A 16,019-nucleotide genomic window follows, 5' to 3' on the forward strand; every position below is an offset into this window, starting at 1 on the left:
CTAAATGAACTGTGGTATATAATTGGAATATCAGTGTGCTATAAGAAATGACAAACATGGAAAGACTTACATGAACTGATGCAGAGTGAAGTGAACAGAACCAGGAAAAGATTAAACACAATAACAGCAAAATTCGGTGAAGAATTGTGAATGATTTAGCTGTTCTCAGCAATACAATGATCCAAGACGATCTCAAAGGAATAATGATGAAGCACACTGTCTGCCTCCAGAGAAAGAATTGATATTGATTGAATACATACTAAAACATGCTATTTTCACTTTCTTTCATTCTTTTTCTTTTATTTGAGGCTTCTTGTACAATATTACTAATATAGAAATGTTTTGATGATTGCACGTATATAACACATCTAATTGCTTCTTGTCTGAGGGAGGGATAGAATTTGGAATTCAAAATTGAAAAAAATACCAAATGTTCAAAAATTGTTTTATTTATATAAGTGGGGAAAAATAAATATGTAAAAAATAAGAAAAGAAAATGGGGTCTTAGTTATTTTCTCTGTAAAATGCAAATGATATTCACATTGCTCTATCTATCCAGGTAGCTTCTTGGGGGAACATTTTACAAACCTTTGAAGGTGGTATAAATAGGAACCATTATCCTTGGAGTGGTCCCAGGATTTGCATTGTGGGGAGTAGTCCCAGTTTGGGAGTTCTGCGTCCCGTCTATAAAGGACACCAGATTTGTCTCATTTGAATGCCAGCTGTGATGTCTGCCAGCTAGAGGATATCAGACCAGTTCCTCATTAATATAATGGGTGGTTGAGGCTAGATGGCATCTAAGGGGCATTTTGGTTTTAAAAGCTATGATTGGATGATCCCAAATATGCCCAGTAGAAAATCATGGTACCAGACACTGTCGGAAGGATGGTCGGTGGATGCAGGAAGCTTGGGTTCAAATCCTGACTGAATCTTGTTGAGTGATCTTGGCCAAGTCCTTTAAGCTCAGTGAAATGATCTTCTTACTTTTTGGATGGGGGGTTTAGCGTTGGCTAGGATCTTATCGGTCATCTGGTCCAATTTCCTAATTTAACAAATAAGGAAATTGAAGTCCAGAGGGGAAGGATTTCCTGGGTGCCTTATATTTTAATGAACTTGAGATTTAACCCAAGTTTCTTTACCAAAATGTTTTTCTCTTTTGAGATGGGGGTTTGAGGGCAGTGAATAAACGGAACTGGTTCAAATCCAATCAAATGGTTTTAATCTGGTAGAACTGGGAAGTACTTACCTGGTCTGGCTTCTTTTTCTAGTCTGTCAACGAGTTTGAAGAAGGAAATCCGCCCACCCCTTCTTTGCAAGAAAACCCCAAATGGGGTCCAAAATTTATGGAACTAGTAACAAACACCGGTCTTTGAACCCAAAGGGGAATATTATCCGCATGACTTTTTTAGTTCCTCAATGTGAAGCTAGAGTTAGTAAATGGCCCCACCGGTATTTTCTAAGCCCTCCTGGGTCTTGTTTGGGAAAAAGGTGTTTGAACCCGAGGACTGCGAAAGGATGCATTTTTTTGCATCCCAGGGAGCTGACAGATCAGTCCGGCTCCAACCCGAACTGAAGACCAACCTGATACTGGAAATTTTGCCGCCCTCTCCTGTCTCTTTCTGCCCCCCTTCGTCCTGGCTCTCTCCTTTCTCCTTCTTCTGCCTCTCTCTCTTCTCTTCTCTCTGTCTCCCTTCTCTCTCTGTCTCCTTCCTTTCTCTCTCTGTCTCTTCTTCTGTCCTTCCTGTCTCTCTCTCTGTCCTCCCTCTGTCTCTCCTCTCTCTCTCTCTCTCTGTCTGTCTCTCCTTGTCCTCCCTCTCTTGTCCTCTCCTTTCTCTCCCTCTCTCTCTCTCCCCTCTTCTCTCTTCTCTGTCTCTCCTTCTCTCTCTCTTCTCTGTCTCTCTCTTCTCTGCCTTCTCTCTCCTCTGTCTCCCCTGTCTCTCTCTGTCTCTGTTCTTCTCTGTCTCTCCCTTCTTCTCTCTGTTCTCTCTCCTCTCTCTCTGTCTGTCTCTCTCTCTCTCTCTCCTTTCTAGCTCTCTCTCTCTCTCTGTCTCTCTCTGTCTCTCCTTCTCTCTCTCTCTCTCTCTGTCTCTCCTTCTCTCTCTCTGTCTCTGTCTGCCTGTCTCTCTCTCTCTCTCTCCTTGTCCTGTCTCTCTCTGTCTCTGTCTGTCTCTGTCTCTCTCCTCCTTTCTTGCCTCTGTCTCTTCTTCCTCTTCCTCTCTCTCTTGTCTTCTTGTCTCTCTCCTCCTCTCTCTCTCTCTCCCTTTCTCTCTCCTCTCTCCTCTCTCTCTTCTCTCTCTCTGTTCTCTCTTTTCTCTCTCTTTCTCTCTCTGTCTCTCTCTTCTCTCTCTCTGTTTTCCTTCTTTCTCTCCTTTCTCTCTCCTCTCTCTCTCTGTCTCTCTCTGTCTCTCTCTCTGTCTCCCTCTGTCTCTCTCTGTCTCTCCCTCTCTCTGTCTCTGTCTCTGCCTCTGTCTCTCTCTAACTCACCTAGTCAGCAGCCAGCTCCCTGCGCGCTGGGAGAAGCTTCTGCCCTTTTCTAGCTTCAGTTTCCCAGCTGTAGCTCGTGGCCCGGCCCGGCAGGGCTCGGGGCCGCTGCCGGTGGGACAACCGCAGACCCGCAGGGCGGGCGCGGCGGCAGGGGGAGAATTGTCCAATCACGCCGCCTTTTCTAGAGCGCCGCCAGGGGGCGGGGGATTTGAGGGGAAGCCAGGGCCGGGAGGAAGCAGCCAGAGAGCCCTGCGTGTCGCACACGAGGAAGGAGCGGCGGGGCAGGGGCAGGGGCTGCGCCAAGGCCGCACGTCGGGGCCGCAGGAGGCGAGACCGGATCGCAGTGCTTCCGGCCCCAACGGGGGCTCCTCTTGTGCCGTCCGGCGGCTCAGGGCGGGCGCGGGCCCTCGGGTCCGCACAGGGGTGCGCGCCCACGGAGCCCACACATGCCCCGCACGCGGTCACGCCTCCCGCCCGCACATCCCCCGGCACCCGGGCACATACGCGGGCGCCTCGCCCAGGACCCACATGCCCCGCCGCGGTCCGCCTCCCGCCTCACATCCCGCACCCGGGAGCACGCCGCCAGGCAGCACGGAGCCCACATGCCGCTGCCCCCGCGCAGTCCGCCTCCGCCCGCCACCCGGAAGCCACGCACGCGCCCAGGAGCCAACATGCCCCCAGACGGTCCGCCTCCGCCCGCCATCCCCCACCCCGGGAGCACACGCACGCAGGCGCGCCCACAGCACATGCCCCGCGGTCCGCCTCCCGCCGCCATCCCCACACCCGGAGCACACGCACGCAGGCGCGCCCCACGGAGCACACACATGCCCCGCACGCGGTCACGCCTCCCGCCCGCACATCCCCGCACACCCCGGGAGCACACGCACGCAGACGCGCCCCACGGAGCCCACACATGCCCGCGGCTCCCGCACGCAGTCACGCCTCCCGCCCGCACACCCCGGGAGCCCACGCACGCAGGCGCGCCCCACGGAGCACAGGTACACGAGCAGACAGACGCACACGCAAGACTCGGGACCCGCAGGGCCCCCCCGGCGCTCCCGGGCGACCGTGGCAGCAGAGCGCGCGCCCAGGTCCGAGGTCACGACCCCGTTCCCCGCGCCTCCAGCCCCGCCTCCTTCCCTCTCTCGGCCCCTCCCTCTCTCAGTCCTCCAGCCTCTCTATGGTATCGCGCGGGCTAGCGGAGCCGCTCCGGGGTCCCCTCTAGCCTTTCGTCTTCTCTATGGCAGCGTTGCTTCCGGTGGCGGGAGCCGGGGCTGCGCACGCGGGAAAAGATCCTGATCCCGGAGCCCCCTCCCCCGCCCCCCCCTCCCCCGAGCCCACCCGAGTCCCCCGCGTCCATGTCTGTGCCCCCTGGAGGAGCCCGGAGTTGAGGAGGTGAGACGATGGGTGGGGGTGGGGGCGAGCGGCAGCAATCCCGCGTGGGGGTGGGGGTGAGTGCACAGAGGTGGGGGGAGGGGAGAGAAGATGGGGGGGGGGAGAGGAAACCACAAGGGGAGAGAGACGGAGTTGGGGGCGACGACGAGAGACTCTCGGGGGGTTGGGAAGGGAGATGTCAGGAGAGGGACGCGAGGGGAGGGGCCCCCGGGAGCCTGGGGGAGGGGGCCTTGAGGGTCCCTCGGTGGGCAGCCGGGGGCCACGTGGGGGAGGGGAGGCCTCGAAGCGGGCTGGGGGTGATGGGGAGAAGGGGACGGGGGGCTGGCCCCCGATGCTCTCGTTACGGATGGGGGCGGGAGGGACGAGGGCGGCCCCGGGGCCCCCGTGTGCACTGAACACCCGCCGGCCCGGTGGGTGAGGGGCCGTACCGCTGGGTACTGGGGGTCCCAGGGCCGGCTCTCCTGCGGCGCCGGCCCCCGCGGGCTGGTGAGAAGCCAAACTTGGCTGGCCCAGTTCCCCGGGGCAGGCTTTGAGGTGGGGGGGGGGGCCCTGCTGAGACACCCCTCCTGCCGCGGGCAGCCCCCCTTCCCTGCCCCCTCCCCCCCCGGAGGCGGCTGGTGGAGCTCCCTTCTCCTTGTTGCCTTCCAGCTCCTTCCTGCCGCTGACCTCCTAGTTGGATTTCTGTTGTGCGGGGCCAGCGGGGCCAGGTCAGCATGGCAGAGACTCTGGAGTTCAACGATATCTACCAGGAGGTGAAAGGCTCTATGGTAAGGAGGAACTGGCTTTTTAGCCGAAGCAGGGGGAGGCTGGCGGTGGCCAGATGGCCCGGGCACAGGGACGGAGGGGAAATCTCTTTCCTTTCAGAGGCGGGCACGCGGGCTCCTTTCTGAGTCAGTAGGCTTCTGGGGCTTTGGCCGCCCGGTTGCTGTAATTATAAGCAGTACAGAATCACATACAAGCAGCTCCGCGTTAGTGTTCTCTGGGGGAAACATGAGAGCATTGGCCCAGAAAGGCCCCCGGGGCTGGCGGGTCCAACCCCTTCATTTTGCAGGTAAAAAAGCTGAGAACCAGAAGGTAGAATTGGCTCGTTACTGGGCCCTGGTGGCGGAGCCTGGGCTTGTGACTCTTGCTTCTGGTGCTTTTCCGTCTTCGGCGTGAGCGGCTGTCCCCCAGAATGGGAGTTGGGGTCCCAGGAAGCCAGGGCATGTTTTTGTTATCGTCTCCTCTGAGTCTTTTGTCCTTTGCTCCCGCAGAATGATGGTCGTCTTCGATTGAGCCGCCAAGGTATAATCTTCAAGAATAGTAAGACGGGCAAAGTGGACAACATTCAGGCCGGAGAGCTGACGGAGGGCATCTGGCGACGGGTGGCTCTGGGCCACGGCCTCAAGCTTCTGACTAAGAATGGCCACTTCTATAAGTATGATGGCTTCCGGGAATCGGTGAGATTTGCTCTTCCTCTGCCACCGCTCAGCCCCTTCCTACTCAACTGCTCTCATAGGTGTTTCCTGAATTTCCCGCTCCTCCCTGTCATCCTGTAATTACATAGTCTTAGGAGCTGGGGACAGTATTCTGTGACCTCTTAGGGAAGCTTAGCCGTCATTTTCCCTTTCTTGTGAATTTTTCAGCTTCTTTTTTTTTTTTCCTTTTGTCCTTGCTGCGTAGACTCAATTCTTTGTTTTTAAAAAAAAAAAATTTTTCCCCAGAAACAGTTTTCTGTCCCTGCCCCCAGAGGGAGGCAGGAGGGAAAACAAGATTTTTATTCCAAATATGTGTAGTCAGACAAAACAAATTCCTGTACTGACTGTGTCCAAAATATGTTAGGCTCATCAGTTGGTTGGCAGGAGGTCAGAAACATGCTTTATTATCAGTCCTCTAGAATCCTAGTTAGTTATTACGTGGATCAGAGTCAACTTTTAAAGTTGTTTGTTTCTATGGTTCCCTTGACTTCCTTTATGTCCCAACTAAAATCCGTACTTTTAAACCTTTCAAAACACTTTTTAATTCTAGTGCCTTTTTTCTCTTAATTATTTTCTATTTATCCCATACATAGCTTGTTTATATGTTTTGAATTTATTGGATATTAGATTTGTTGTCTCTGGTGGGTCTGTTTCATATGTATCATGTATCTTCCTAGGTTTTCATCTTTCTTGGATCTCTGCAGTATAGGCTAATAGTAGTTTCATTAGATCTGAGGGGAGTTTAGTTGATTTTGGGTATGATTTCACATTGCTTTTCAGTTCAGCTGGACCAATTCTTATGTCTATCTGCAGAGCATTAATGTGCCTCTTTGATATTTGTTATTTTCCTTTTCAGTCAACTTTGTTGATTTGATAAGTTTAAAGTGGAGCCTTAGAAGTACCTTAATGTTCTTTTCTCTAATTATGAGTGATTTGGATTAATTTTTGCCTTCCGTTTTAATTGGATTTCTTTCCTTGAAAATTGCCTATTTCTATCTTTTAACAATTTATCATCTGGGGAATAGCACTTTCATAATCTGTGCCCCCTTTCCCCCTACTTTTCCAGTCTTTTTACACCTTATTCCCTGACATGACCAGTGACATGCTCTTCTTTGCTGTTCACAACAAACACACTGTCTCTCGGGCTCTGGGCATTTTCCCTCACTGCCTGGGATGCTTTCCTTTCTCACTTCCCCTGATTTCCTTTATTGTCCCAACTAAAATCCCCACTTTTTAACCTTTCAAAATACTTTTTAATTCTAGTGCCTCCCTGTTAATTGTTTCCTGTTTGTTTATCCCATATATAACTTATTTATATGTTTTGGATTTATTGGATATTGGATTTGTTGCCTCTTAGACTGTGAACTTTTTGAGGAGAGGCTTTCTATTGCCATTTTTAACTCCCCAGTCCTTTGCACTGTGCCTGACACATAGTAGGCACTTAATAAATGTTTATTAATTGATTATAAATTTGAATCAGTTACTATATATTTTGGAGTTGAGGCCCTTAGCAGTGAAGTTTGTTGTGAAGATTTTATTTTTTTATTGGTTACCTATTTCCCTTTTACTTATAGCTCCATTGGTTTGGGGCAAAAATTTTAATTTTGTATAATCAAAATTGCCCATTTTATCTGTTCATCCTTGTATTTACAACTTAGCATTTATATGGTGCTTTAAGGTTTGCAAAGCTTTACAAATGTTAACTCATTTCATCAGAGATTAAGTATCTTAGCTGAGAGTCATATAGGTAATAAGTGATTGAGGCTGATTTTGAATTTAAGTGTTCCTTATTCCAGGACCCTCACTCTATTCACTGTGCTACCTTGCTGCCTTTTTTTTATCCCTTGTTTCTTCATAACTTCTTCCCCTACCTTAGAACTTTGTTATTCCTGAATCAGTAGTTTTTAAAGATAGTTTCTTCCTTACTCCTCTAATTTATTTATGGTATCTTCTTCTATTTAATGTCTAAGTTTGTATCCATTTGTAGTGTATCTTGGTATATGACACGAGAAGTTGGTTTACTCCTTGTTTCCACTAAATTGCTTTTTAGTTTTCTGAACATTTTGTGTCACAATGTGAGTTCTTAGTCCAGCAGGTCTTTGGGATTATCAAGCAATAGACTGCTAGATTTGTTTACTTCTGTATGCTGCGAATCTAATCTGCTCCACTGATTTACCTCTTAACCAGAAATCAGTTTGTTTGGTGACTACTGCTCTATAGTGTAGTTTGTTATTTGGTATTGCTATTCTCTTTCCTTTCCCACTTTTTTTTCATTATTTACCTTGAGGTTCTTGACCTTTTATTCTTGAAGAATAATTTCATTTTTTTCTAGTTCTGTAAAGTAATACTTGGGTTGTTTGATTGGCGTGGTACAGAATAAATTAATTTAGGAAGCATTGTCATTTTAATTTTATTGGTTCTCCGTACCTGACTTTATCTCTTCGTACTATTCTCCAGGGACAAGTTCTTATTGAGTTTATAGTTTTTCCACCATAGTTTGCCTCAGAGGTGTGAGGATTAATTGGCTTGATTACTTTTAGAGCATATCAGGGAGGGCCTAAGCCAGGCTCACGGAATCTTTTCTCTCCTTGTAGGAGTTTGAGAAACTGGCAGATTTCTTCAAATCCCACTATCGTTTGGAGTTGGTAGAGAAGGACCTGTGTGTGAAGGGCTGGAATTGGGGAACAGTAAAGTTCGGTGGTGAGTCCAGAGATTTGGAATTATGGGGGAATGGTTAGGAATTCTGTGTCAAATAGGTTTTAGACTTTTTATTTGTGATTATCTTTAACTCCTGATTCTTCTTCCACTTTTACTCAGAGAACTGGGCATTTTGGAGATAGGAGAAAATCAGAGATCTCAACAGAGTTTACTGTAGAGTTGTTGCTCCCTAGGTCAGCTCCTGTCTTTTGACATCGGCGAGCAGCCGGTCTTCGAGATCCCTCTCAGTAATGTGTCCCAATGCACCACCGGCAAGAATGAGGTGACCCTCGAATTTCACCAGAATGATGATGCGGAGGTCTCCCTGATGGAGGTGCGCTTCTACGTGCCACCCACTCAGGAGGATGGTGTAGACCCTGTCGAGGTGAGAGTTGGAGCTGCTGGGCGTGGGGCCGGTTGGGACTGTCTGGGAGCAGGCCAGGTGGGTGAGGAGAAGGGGGTCGGCCGCTGATTTCAGGTGTGCCTTTTCCCAGGCCTTTGCCCAGAATGTGCTGTCCAAGGCAGATGTGATCCAGGCTACTGGAGATGCCATCTGCATCTTCCGAGAGCTGCAGTGCTTGACACCCCGAGGCCGTTATGACATCCGCATCTACCCGACCTTCCTGCATCTCCATGGGAAGACCTTCGATTACAAAATCCCATATACCACCGTGTTACGACTTTTCCTACTACCTCACAAGGACCAGCGCCAAATGTTCTTTGTGGTGCGTTCTGGGATGCAGACGAGAGCATTCTTCTCGGTTTGGGGCTAAAGTTGGAGTCGGCCGGGTCTGTGCCTGCCTTCGGTCCTGGCCCCCCAGAATCGGTCAGCCAGTGCTTGTGGAGTCCTTACTTTGGCCTTCTCCCTGTCTCTCTTCTCTCTCTCAGATCAGTCTAGACCCGCCCATCAAGCAGGGCCAGACCCGATATCACTTCCTGATCCTTCTCTTCTCCAAGGATGAGGACATCTCCCTGACCCTCAACATGAATGAGTAAGCTAAGGAGCCACGTCAGGATCGCTTGAGGACTGAAGGTCACGAGGAGACGTCTGATTAGTTGTGTTCTTTGCTTGTAGGGATGAGGTGGAGAAGCGTTTTGAGGGTCGTCTTACCAAGAACATGTCTGGGTCCCTCTATGAGATGGTCAGCCGCGTCATGAAAGCCTTAGTGAACCGCAAGATCACAGTGCCTGGCAACTTCCAGGGGTGAGACACAGAGAAGGCGGGAGGGAGGACTGGCTCCCAGCACTGAGCAATCAGGAGGCCTAGGCCTCCTTTCTTATCTGTAACATGGGAATCATGATACTGCGGCCTCCTAGGTGATTATAACAGAAAAATGTTGTAAACAAGCGCTGTACAGTGAGATTCCTGATTAATATCAGCCCTAATGTTGGCCTGATACTGTGTATGTGGTCCCCTTCCTCCTCCGTGGTCTTGTGGACAATTCCAATGAATTAGTTACCTGCTATGTTATTGTGACCACCCCGGATTTGTGCGTTGTACCCAGTCTGAGGGATATAAAGAAAGGCAAGAATGATGGATATCCTTGTCCTTCAAGAGCCTACGTTCTAACAAGGGAGTAAAATAAAAAGAATTTGGGGGTGTTATAACCCCAGGCTCCAAGTAGTAGTATTTTTCCTTGCCAGCACAGATGCCTCATTTGTAGGTCTTGTCCTTTTCTGAATCTGTGTATTGTCTGTCACTGACTGGACCCGCCTTTTCCCCATGCCAGGCACTCAGGGGCCCAGTGCATCACCTGTTCCTACAAGGCCAGCTCAGGACTTCTGTACCCACTGGAGCGGGGCTTCATCTATGTACATAAGCCACCTGTGCACATCCGATTTGATGAGATCTCCTTTGTTAATTTTGCCCGTGGCACTACTACTACTCGCTCCTTTGACTTTGAAATTGAGACAAAGCAGGGTACGCAGTATACCTTCAGCAGTATCGAGAGGTGAGTACCCCCTTCACTTCTTTTCGTTCATACCCTGATTGCTGCCCATCGCTCGACCCCATCCTTTTCCTGGTTTTAAAGTTTAAAAGCTTTAATGAGTCTGTGTTCTCATTGGTGTAAAATTCTGCCCATCCATACCTTTTCATACTCAGATTCGGGTCCATTCTTTTTCCATAATTAGCCCGATGTCTTTCTTCCTAAACTTTGTCCTGATTATTTATACAACACTCAGGCTTCCCATCCCTTGTTCTCCAAGAGTCCACCTTATTTCTAGTTGTGGGTTTTCTTAATGATGTCCCTCAGTCTGACTTTCTGCATTTCTGGTGTTATTGTGGTGTGCTGCAGCCTACTTATACCCATAATTTGTCTCCTACTCTTTGGGTAATCCATCTTTTGAGATGTTAGTGTTCCCTGACTATATTCTAGAGAATCTTGGTGATTAGAAAATGGGCTTTTGGGAAAGGAGCAGCTTGGGACTGGGCAAGTCCTCTAGGTCTACATGACAAGATCTTTTACTGTCCTTTTGAGTTCATGAGTTTCATGACCTCAGGCCTTCTTCCTTTGGAGCTCCTGCTGACCTTAGGACACCTGTAACTTCTCTCCTGGCAGGGAGGAGTATGGGAAGCTGTTTGACTTTGTGAATGCCAAGAAACTCAACATTAAAAACCGAGGATTGAAAGAGGTACTGGTGTGGCTGGGCAGGCTGGGGGCCGCTGACATCCCGACATCTTCCATGCCGGGGTAGGGCTGATGGTCCGTCTCCAACCTTTTCACTCTTTCTTCTCTCCTTACCCTTATAGAAAAAAGAGGTGCGGGCGACCCTCTCCCCCTTCCTCCTGGCGCAGGTTTCCTCAGCATGGCTGCGGTTTAGCCTGCTTCCCCAAGCATGAGCCCCCACGGGGCGGGGAGAGGCTCAGTCTTTCCTAACTCGGACGAGGGGCCCTCGGCCCCGCATGTCAGCTGCGTGTGGAGATTGGGGTGCCAGGCTCTCCAGGGTGCCGCTCCTCTGCTCTTACTCACAAGCATGCTGGGCAGCCTTTGGAGTGTACCAGTGCGTGCAGGGCTCGGGGAGCTGAGGACCGGGCCCTTATTCTTCCCTTCTCTCTTTCCAGGGTATTAACCCGAGCTATGATGAGTATGCGGACTCGGACGAGGATCAGCACGACGCCTACCTAGAGCGGATGAAGGAGGAGGGCAAGATCCGCGAGGAGAACGCCAATGACAGCAGTGACGACTCAGGAGATGAAACTGGTGGGTGAGACCGGGAGCGTGAGCCAGGCCGCTCACTATGCGGGGCCCCGGTACTGGGGATGGGCCCGCGGGTGCTAACCGCCCCCTTCCCGTCTTGCAGATGAGTCATTCAACCCTGGGGACGAGGAGGATGACGTTGCCGAGGAGTGAGTTTGGGCACTGCCGGATGTGGGTGAGACGGTGGCCGGCACCTCTGGGCTCGGCAGATCTCTACAGGCCTTTTGTCCTTGGCTCTAGCAAGTGACTGTAGCATAAAGGGCCCTCACCCATTTGGGGTTTGGAGGTGAAGTAATCGCCCTGAAAAGGACCAGTCATAACGTTGTGCGAGGACTGGATTTGGGGGAACTGGGTCCAAATCCTGGCATTTCTGCATAGTTCCTCTGTGTTTGGTAAATTGTGATCCCCTGTGATCCTCAGATTCCGTAGCTTTAAAACGAGGCAGCTGCAGCAGTAACTAATGGGTCTCCATTGTCCCTGGGTCTGCCCTCAGGCTGAGTGCTGAGCTTGGATGTTGGGTTACCATAGAGCTGAAGAGAATGGCTTACCGTTGTAGGACCTCCCCCTTTCTTCCCCATATCAGTTAATCTGGTAAAGAACCATAGAATTTAAAGCTAGGAGGGACTTGGTCTAGTCTGAGGCCTCAGGAGCAGGCCAGGTACCTCAGCCTAGGTCCCATGGACAGGAAGGAGCGGCTCCTGCAGACAGAGACGAGAAGCTCGCAGGGCTGGGGCTGAGGCTGAGGAGCTCAAGGTTGGAAGCTTTCGGGCCCGTTGCCTTTTCTGGCTGCCCAGGTGTCCTGGCAGGGTCAGGTGTGGGGGTGAGGGGTGTCCTGGCCTTGCTCCCTCCTCCCCCGTTCCTTTCTAAGTTCTTTGTTTCCGCCAGGTTTGACAGCAATGCTTCTGCCAGCTCCTCCAGTAATGAGGGCGACAGCGACAGGGATGAAAAGAAAAAGAAGCTGGCCAAGAAAGCAAAGATTGTCAAGGAAAGAAAGTCCCGGAAGAAGCCCGTGGAGGTTAGGACTGCCCTCCTCCGCCTGATGGGTTCTGGGCTGGCCACGGCAGCTACTGGGCAGTCAGGAAGGAGGGTGGGGCGGGGTGGCTGGCGACTTCGCCTCTTCTTCATCAGGATCAGAGTAGGGGGAGAAGGGGGCTTTGAGGAATCCAGAGGAGCTGAACTTCTGGGGGAGGAAAGGCCATGAAGAGGAGGCCTCTTTTAGGGATCTCCTTGTGGGTTCACTCAGAGGCTGAGGGTGATGGTAACCCTTGGAACTGAGAGTAAATGACCCCTCTTGGCCTTTCTCCTCCTCCTCCTATAGGGTAAGAAGGGCAAGGATCCCAATGCCCCCAAGAGGCCCATGTCTGCCTACATGCTGTGGCTTAATGCTAGCCGGGAGAAAATCAAGTCAGACCACCCCGGGATCAGCATCACCGATCTCTCCAAGAAAGCTGGGGAAATCTGGAAGGGGATGAGCAAAGACAAGAAGGAGGTAAGGAGCGGGGTCCTCCAGCTGGGGTGGAGGAGTCACATCCTGGCTGGGTTGTGAGGAGGGGGGGCGGTCAAGGACATCACCGAGGAGAGGGAGCACTCATTCGTCCGTCTCTTCTGTCTTTCCTGATGGGCTGCTAGGAGTGGGACCGAAAGGCTGAGGAGGCCAAGAGGGAATATGAGAAAGCCATGAAGGAGTACAGCGAAGGCGGCCGAGCTGAGTCTTCTTACAGGAAGTAAGTGTTGACTCTGGGCACTGGAAATGGTGTCCCCACTTGAGGGTGAACACAATGCTGAGGCCTCCATGGCCTGCCAGGAAATGAGAGAAGGGTGGAGAGGCGGCGATCGCTGTATTTACATAATGGGAAAGAGCCAATCAGGTTTGGCCCTGTGGACGGGAGTAGGAGCCACGAGTGGAGGCTTCAGAGAGCTAGTTTGGCTCCAAGAAAGGAAAAATGTCTAAACAGTTTTGTCTCTGGAGGGTAATCCCTTGGGGGAATAGTCGCTTTCTTCCACATTGAAAAGTTTCAGAGGTTGGATGACATTAATGACCTACCTTGCTGTAGGAGGCCACGTTTCAACAAATGCAAATCCAGCCCATAGGCTTCTATTATGTGTAGTGTGCCTTAAGATGCTGGGGGAAGCAAGATTGAAAAAGGGACATGGGCCTTGCTCTTAAGCACTTAGATTCTGCTGGGAGAGAGTGATAGAAAACAGGACATGGACTTGCAAGGAGAAGAAATGAGGGGGTTTGATCCAGAGTCAGTCCTCAGGGAAATCGCAGGGCCCTTCTTCCATCGTCACTCCCCTGAAGGAGCCTGCTTGGGAGACAGGATGATTTGGGGAGAAAAATCTGGGGGGAAATGATTCTGTGGAACCCTTGGCTACTCTATGTGACTGGGTTCTCGGGGAGGGAGGGAAGTGCTCAGTGGGCTCAAGTCCTAAGTTCTGTTGTCTGCAGGGATAAGTCAAAGAAGAAGAAGAAAGGAAAGGTGAAGGTGGAGAAAAAGTCCACCCCTTCTAAGGGCTCATCCAAGTCTTCGTCCAAACAACTGAGCGAGAGCTTCAAGAGCAGAGAATTTGTGTCAAGTGATGAGAGTTCTTCAGGCGAGAACAAGAGCAAAAAGAAGAGGAGGAGGAGTGAGGTGGGACAGACAAGGGGCCCCTAGGTTCTGGGGGGACTGGTGCAGAGTGGGGAGGAGAGTTTTCAGCCCTCACGAAGTCTTTGGTAAGCCTTGATCTAAGTATGAGGTCACAAAGAGAGGCACAAAACTGCCTCTGTCCTGAAAGCTGATGTTCAGAAGGGAGAGAAGAAATGAGTAACTAGGTGCATAACAGGGTGTTTGTAGAACACCTGGAAAGTGTTTGGAGTAGCTTTGAAAAAAAGGTCCCCTGCAGAGGGTGGGGTTGGAGCTAAAAAAAAAGGGGGGAGAAAAGAGGTGCTGGGTTCAGTATTCCAGGCCTAGGTGCCAGGCTTTGCCCAGGGCAGCCAGAGTTGTGGAGCTGTAGGTCTGGAACTTAGAATGTATGGGGAGAGAAAAGTCAGGAGATGGATGTGTATGAAGGGGCCATGTTAAGAAGGGCTTTAAATCCCAGAGTTTGTATTTAATCATGGAGCCCATTGAGCTGGGAACACAGTCAGCAAAGTCCCCTTGGCATCTGTGTGGAGGATGGGCTGGAGTGACGAGAGACCCCGCGATGCTGAGGATGGTGGTGTCTGAGACTAGCAGGGAGGTTCAGAAGCTTTGACTGAGAGGAGCGTGGGGAAGATATGATGGGTTCTGTTTTATGCTGCTGACTTTGAACTTCTGGCAGCCGGTGTGAGATGTCAAGGTGGTGGTGGGAGTCACTCAGGAAAGAGATTGAGAGTTGGATATACAGAGATTTGGGAATCATCTGCCTCGAGCAACAGTCATTAAATATTTATTGTATACCAACCACCTGCCAGACGCTGTGCTAAGAAAGCAGATATCCCCAAAAAACTGTTTCCCTGCCTTTAGGAGCTTATGCTTTAATGAAGAAAGACAGCACATAAACCGTTGAAATGTGGGGAGGAAGGGCATGGTGGCAAGGTCTGAGAAGTTACAGAATAGTGCAGCCAGGTGGGAAAATGACATTCTGAACAGAACACTCTCCTAAAGTGGAAACTTGGAAGTTCATGACCCTGTCTTCCAGTGTGGAGCAGAGTGAGGATGGAAGCATGCCCCAAGTGGGGGGATTTTGCAGGATAATAAAGTGAACCAGGAAGTGGAACGCTTCTAGATTCCAGAATTTGACCTTTATGTGTGGCTTAAGCAGAGGAGAGGAGGTCATGGGAACTGAGCGGATTGAGGATTCCGGTATTTGAAGAAACATCAATATGGATGTGAGGCAGTGGGATTGGGAATAGTGGTGAGAGTGCTTCACCCGGAGGGCCGTATTGATGTGTGCAGCATCTTGAACAAGCGCTTTGGGCACCTGGGTCTGTAAAATCTGCCTCCAAAGTGTCCCCTTTGTGTTCCCCCAGGATTCTGAAGAGGAGGAGGAACTGGCCAGTACACCTCCCAGCTCGGAGGAGTCAGGATCCGGCTCAGATGAGGAGTAGAGAAGCCCCTCGTCTTCTCTGCTGTCCCTGTCACTCTCCCAACTCCCCGTCTACAATTTCCATCCAAGCCCTGTTACCAGCAGCCCCTAAACTGAGAAATAATCCCTGGACTCAGCTCGCAGTACAGCCCTCCTTGATTTATGGACTTGAGTGACTGGGCAGGGAGGGCTTCTTGTTCTCCATGCTGCTTCACAGGGATGACACAGTTGAATCTGGGAAGAAGGTAAAGGTCAGAGCATAGGTTATGTGGGACCGAAGCACTTCACCTGTGCTCTCCTATCCACGGTACTGCCAGCTGATCCCCTCTCTGTCCCTTGGCAACTCATGGGAAGCTGCAGCAGGGGCCAAACACAGGGTCAGCCTTGTAGCCCCTTGCTGGGGCCTATTTCTATTTTTATTTTGTATTTCTGGTCAGTGGAAGTCACAAAAGATTTAATAAAGCAAAGTGACTTTAGCAGCCATATTCGAGTGTACTTCCCCCACCCCTGCCGGGCAGCTCCCCCCTGTCCCTATTGGGCAGGGTGTGCCGAGGCCGGGAATCTGAGCTTCAGGTACGCTTCTTCCCGTCCGAGGGATGGTTTTCACCCCCTCGTCCCATTTCGCCCCCTCGTCCCAGGATGAGCCATCTGAGGTTTGGGAAGTGCACACTGATTGGATTACTAAAGACTCTTGGTCTTCCTGCTCCATTATCTGGGCTGTGTTTGAGCTCCTGGC

The 16,019-nt window shown here is 50.8% G+C and overlaps 1 protein-coding gene across 2 annotated transcripts; it reads left to right on the forward strand.

Moving 5' to 3' along the window:
• The first annotated feature begins 3,713 nt into the window (after window positions 1–3,713).
• On the forward strand, window positions 3,714–15,759 carry SSRP1 (structure specific recognition protein 1). 2 transcript variants are annotated; one of them, XM_031942913.1, is made up of 18 exons: window positions 3,714–3,879; window positions 4,528–4,646; window positions 5,133–5,318; window positions 7,931–8,036; window positions 8,228–8,418; window positions 8,528–8,758; window positions 8,922–9,025; window positions 9,109–9,237; window positions 9,764–9,985; window positions 10,595–10,667; window positions 10,786–10,794; window positions 11,098–11,236; window positions 11,337–11,382; window positions 12,119–12,248; window positions 12,552–12,722; window positions 12,863–12,957; window positions 13,683–13,866; window positions 15,228–15,759. In XM_031942913.1, exons 2-18 carry the CDS (start codon window positions 4,593–4,595, stop codon window positions 15,303–15,305), a joined length of 2,148 nt encoding a protein of 715 aa, XP_031798773.1. In that variant the 5' UTR covers window positions 3,714–3,879; window positions 4,528–4,592; the 3' UTR covers window positions 15,306–15,759. The 2 variants fall into 2 exon arrangements, with proteins under 2 accessions (XP_031798773.1, XP_031798774.1); XM_031942914.1 differs by lacking the exon at window positions 10,786–10,794 and having other exon boundaries at window positions 3,715–3,879.
• The last annotated feature ends 260 nt before the right edge of the window (window positions 15,760–16,019 follow it).

Source organism: Sarcophilus harrisii, chromosome 6, assembly GCF_902635505.1.
Source record: "Sarcophilus harrisii chromosome 6, mSarHar1.11, whole genome shotgun sequence".
Classification (NCBI taxonomy): Eukaryota; Metazoa; Chordata; class Mammalia; order Dasyuromorphia; family Dasyuridae; genus Sarcophilus; species Sarcophilus harrisii.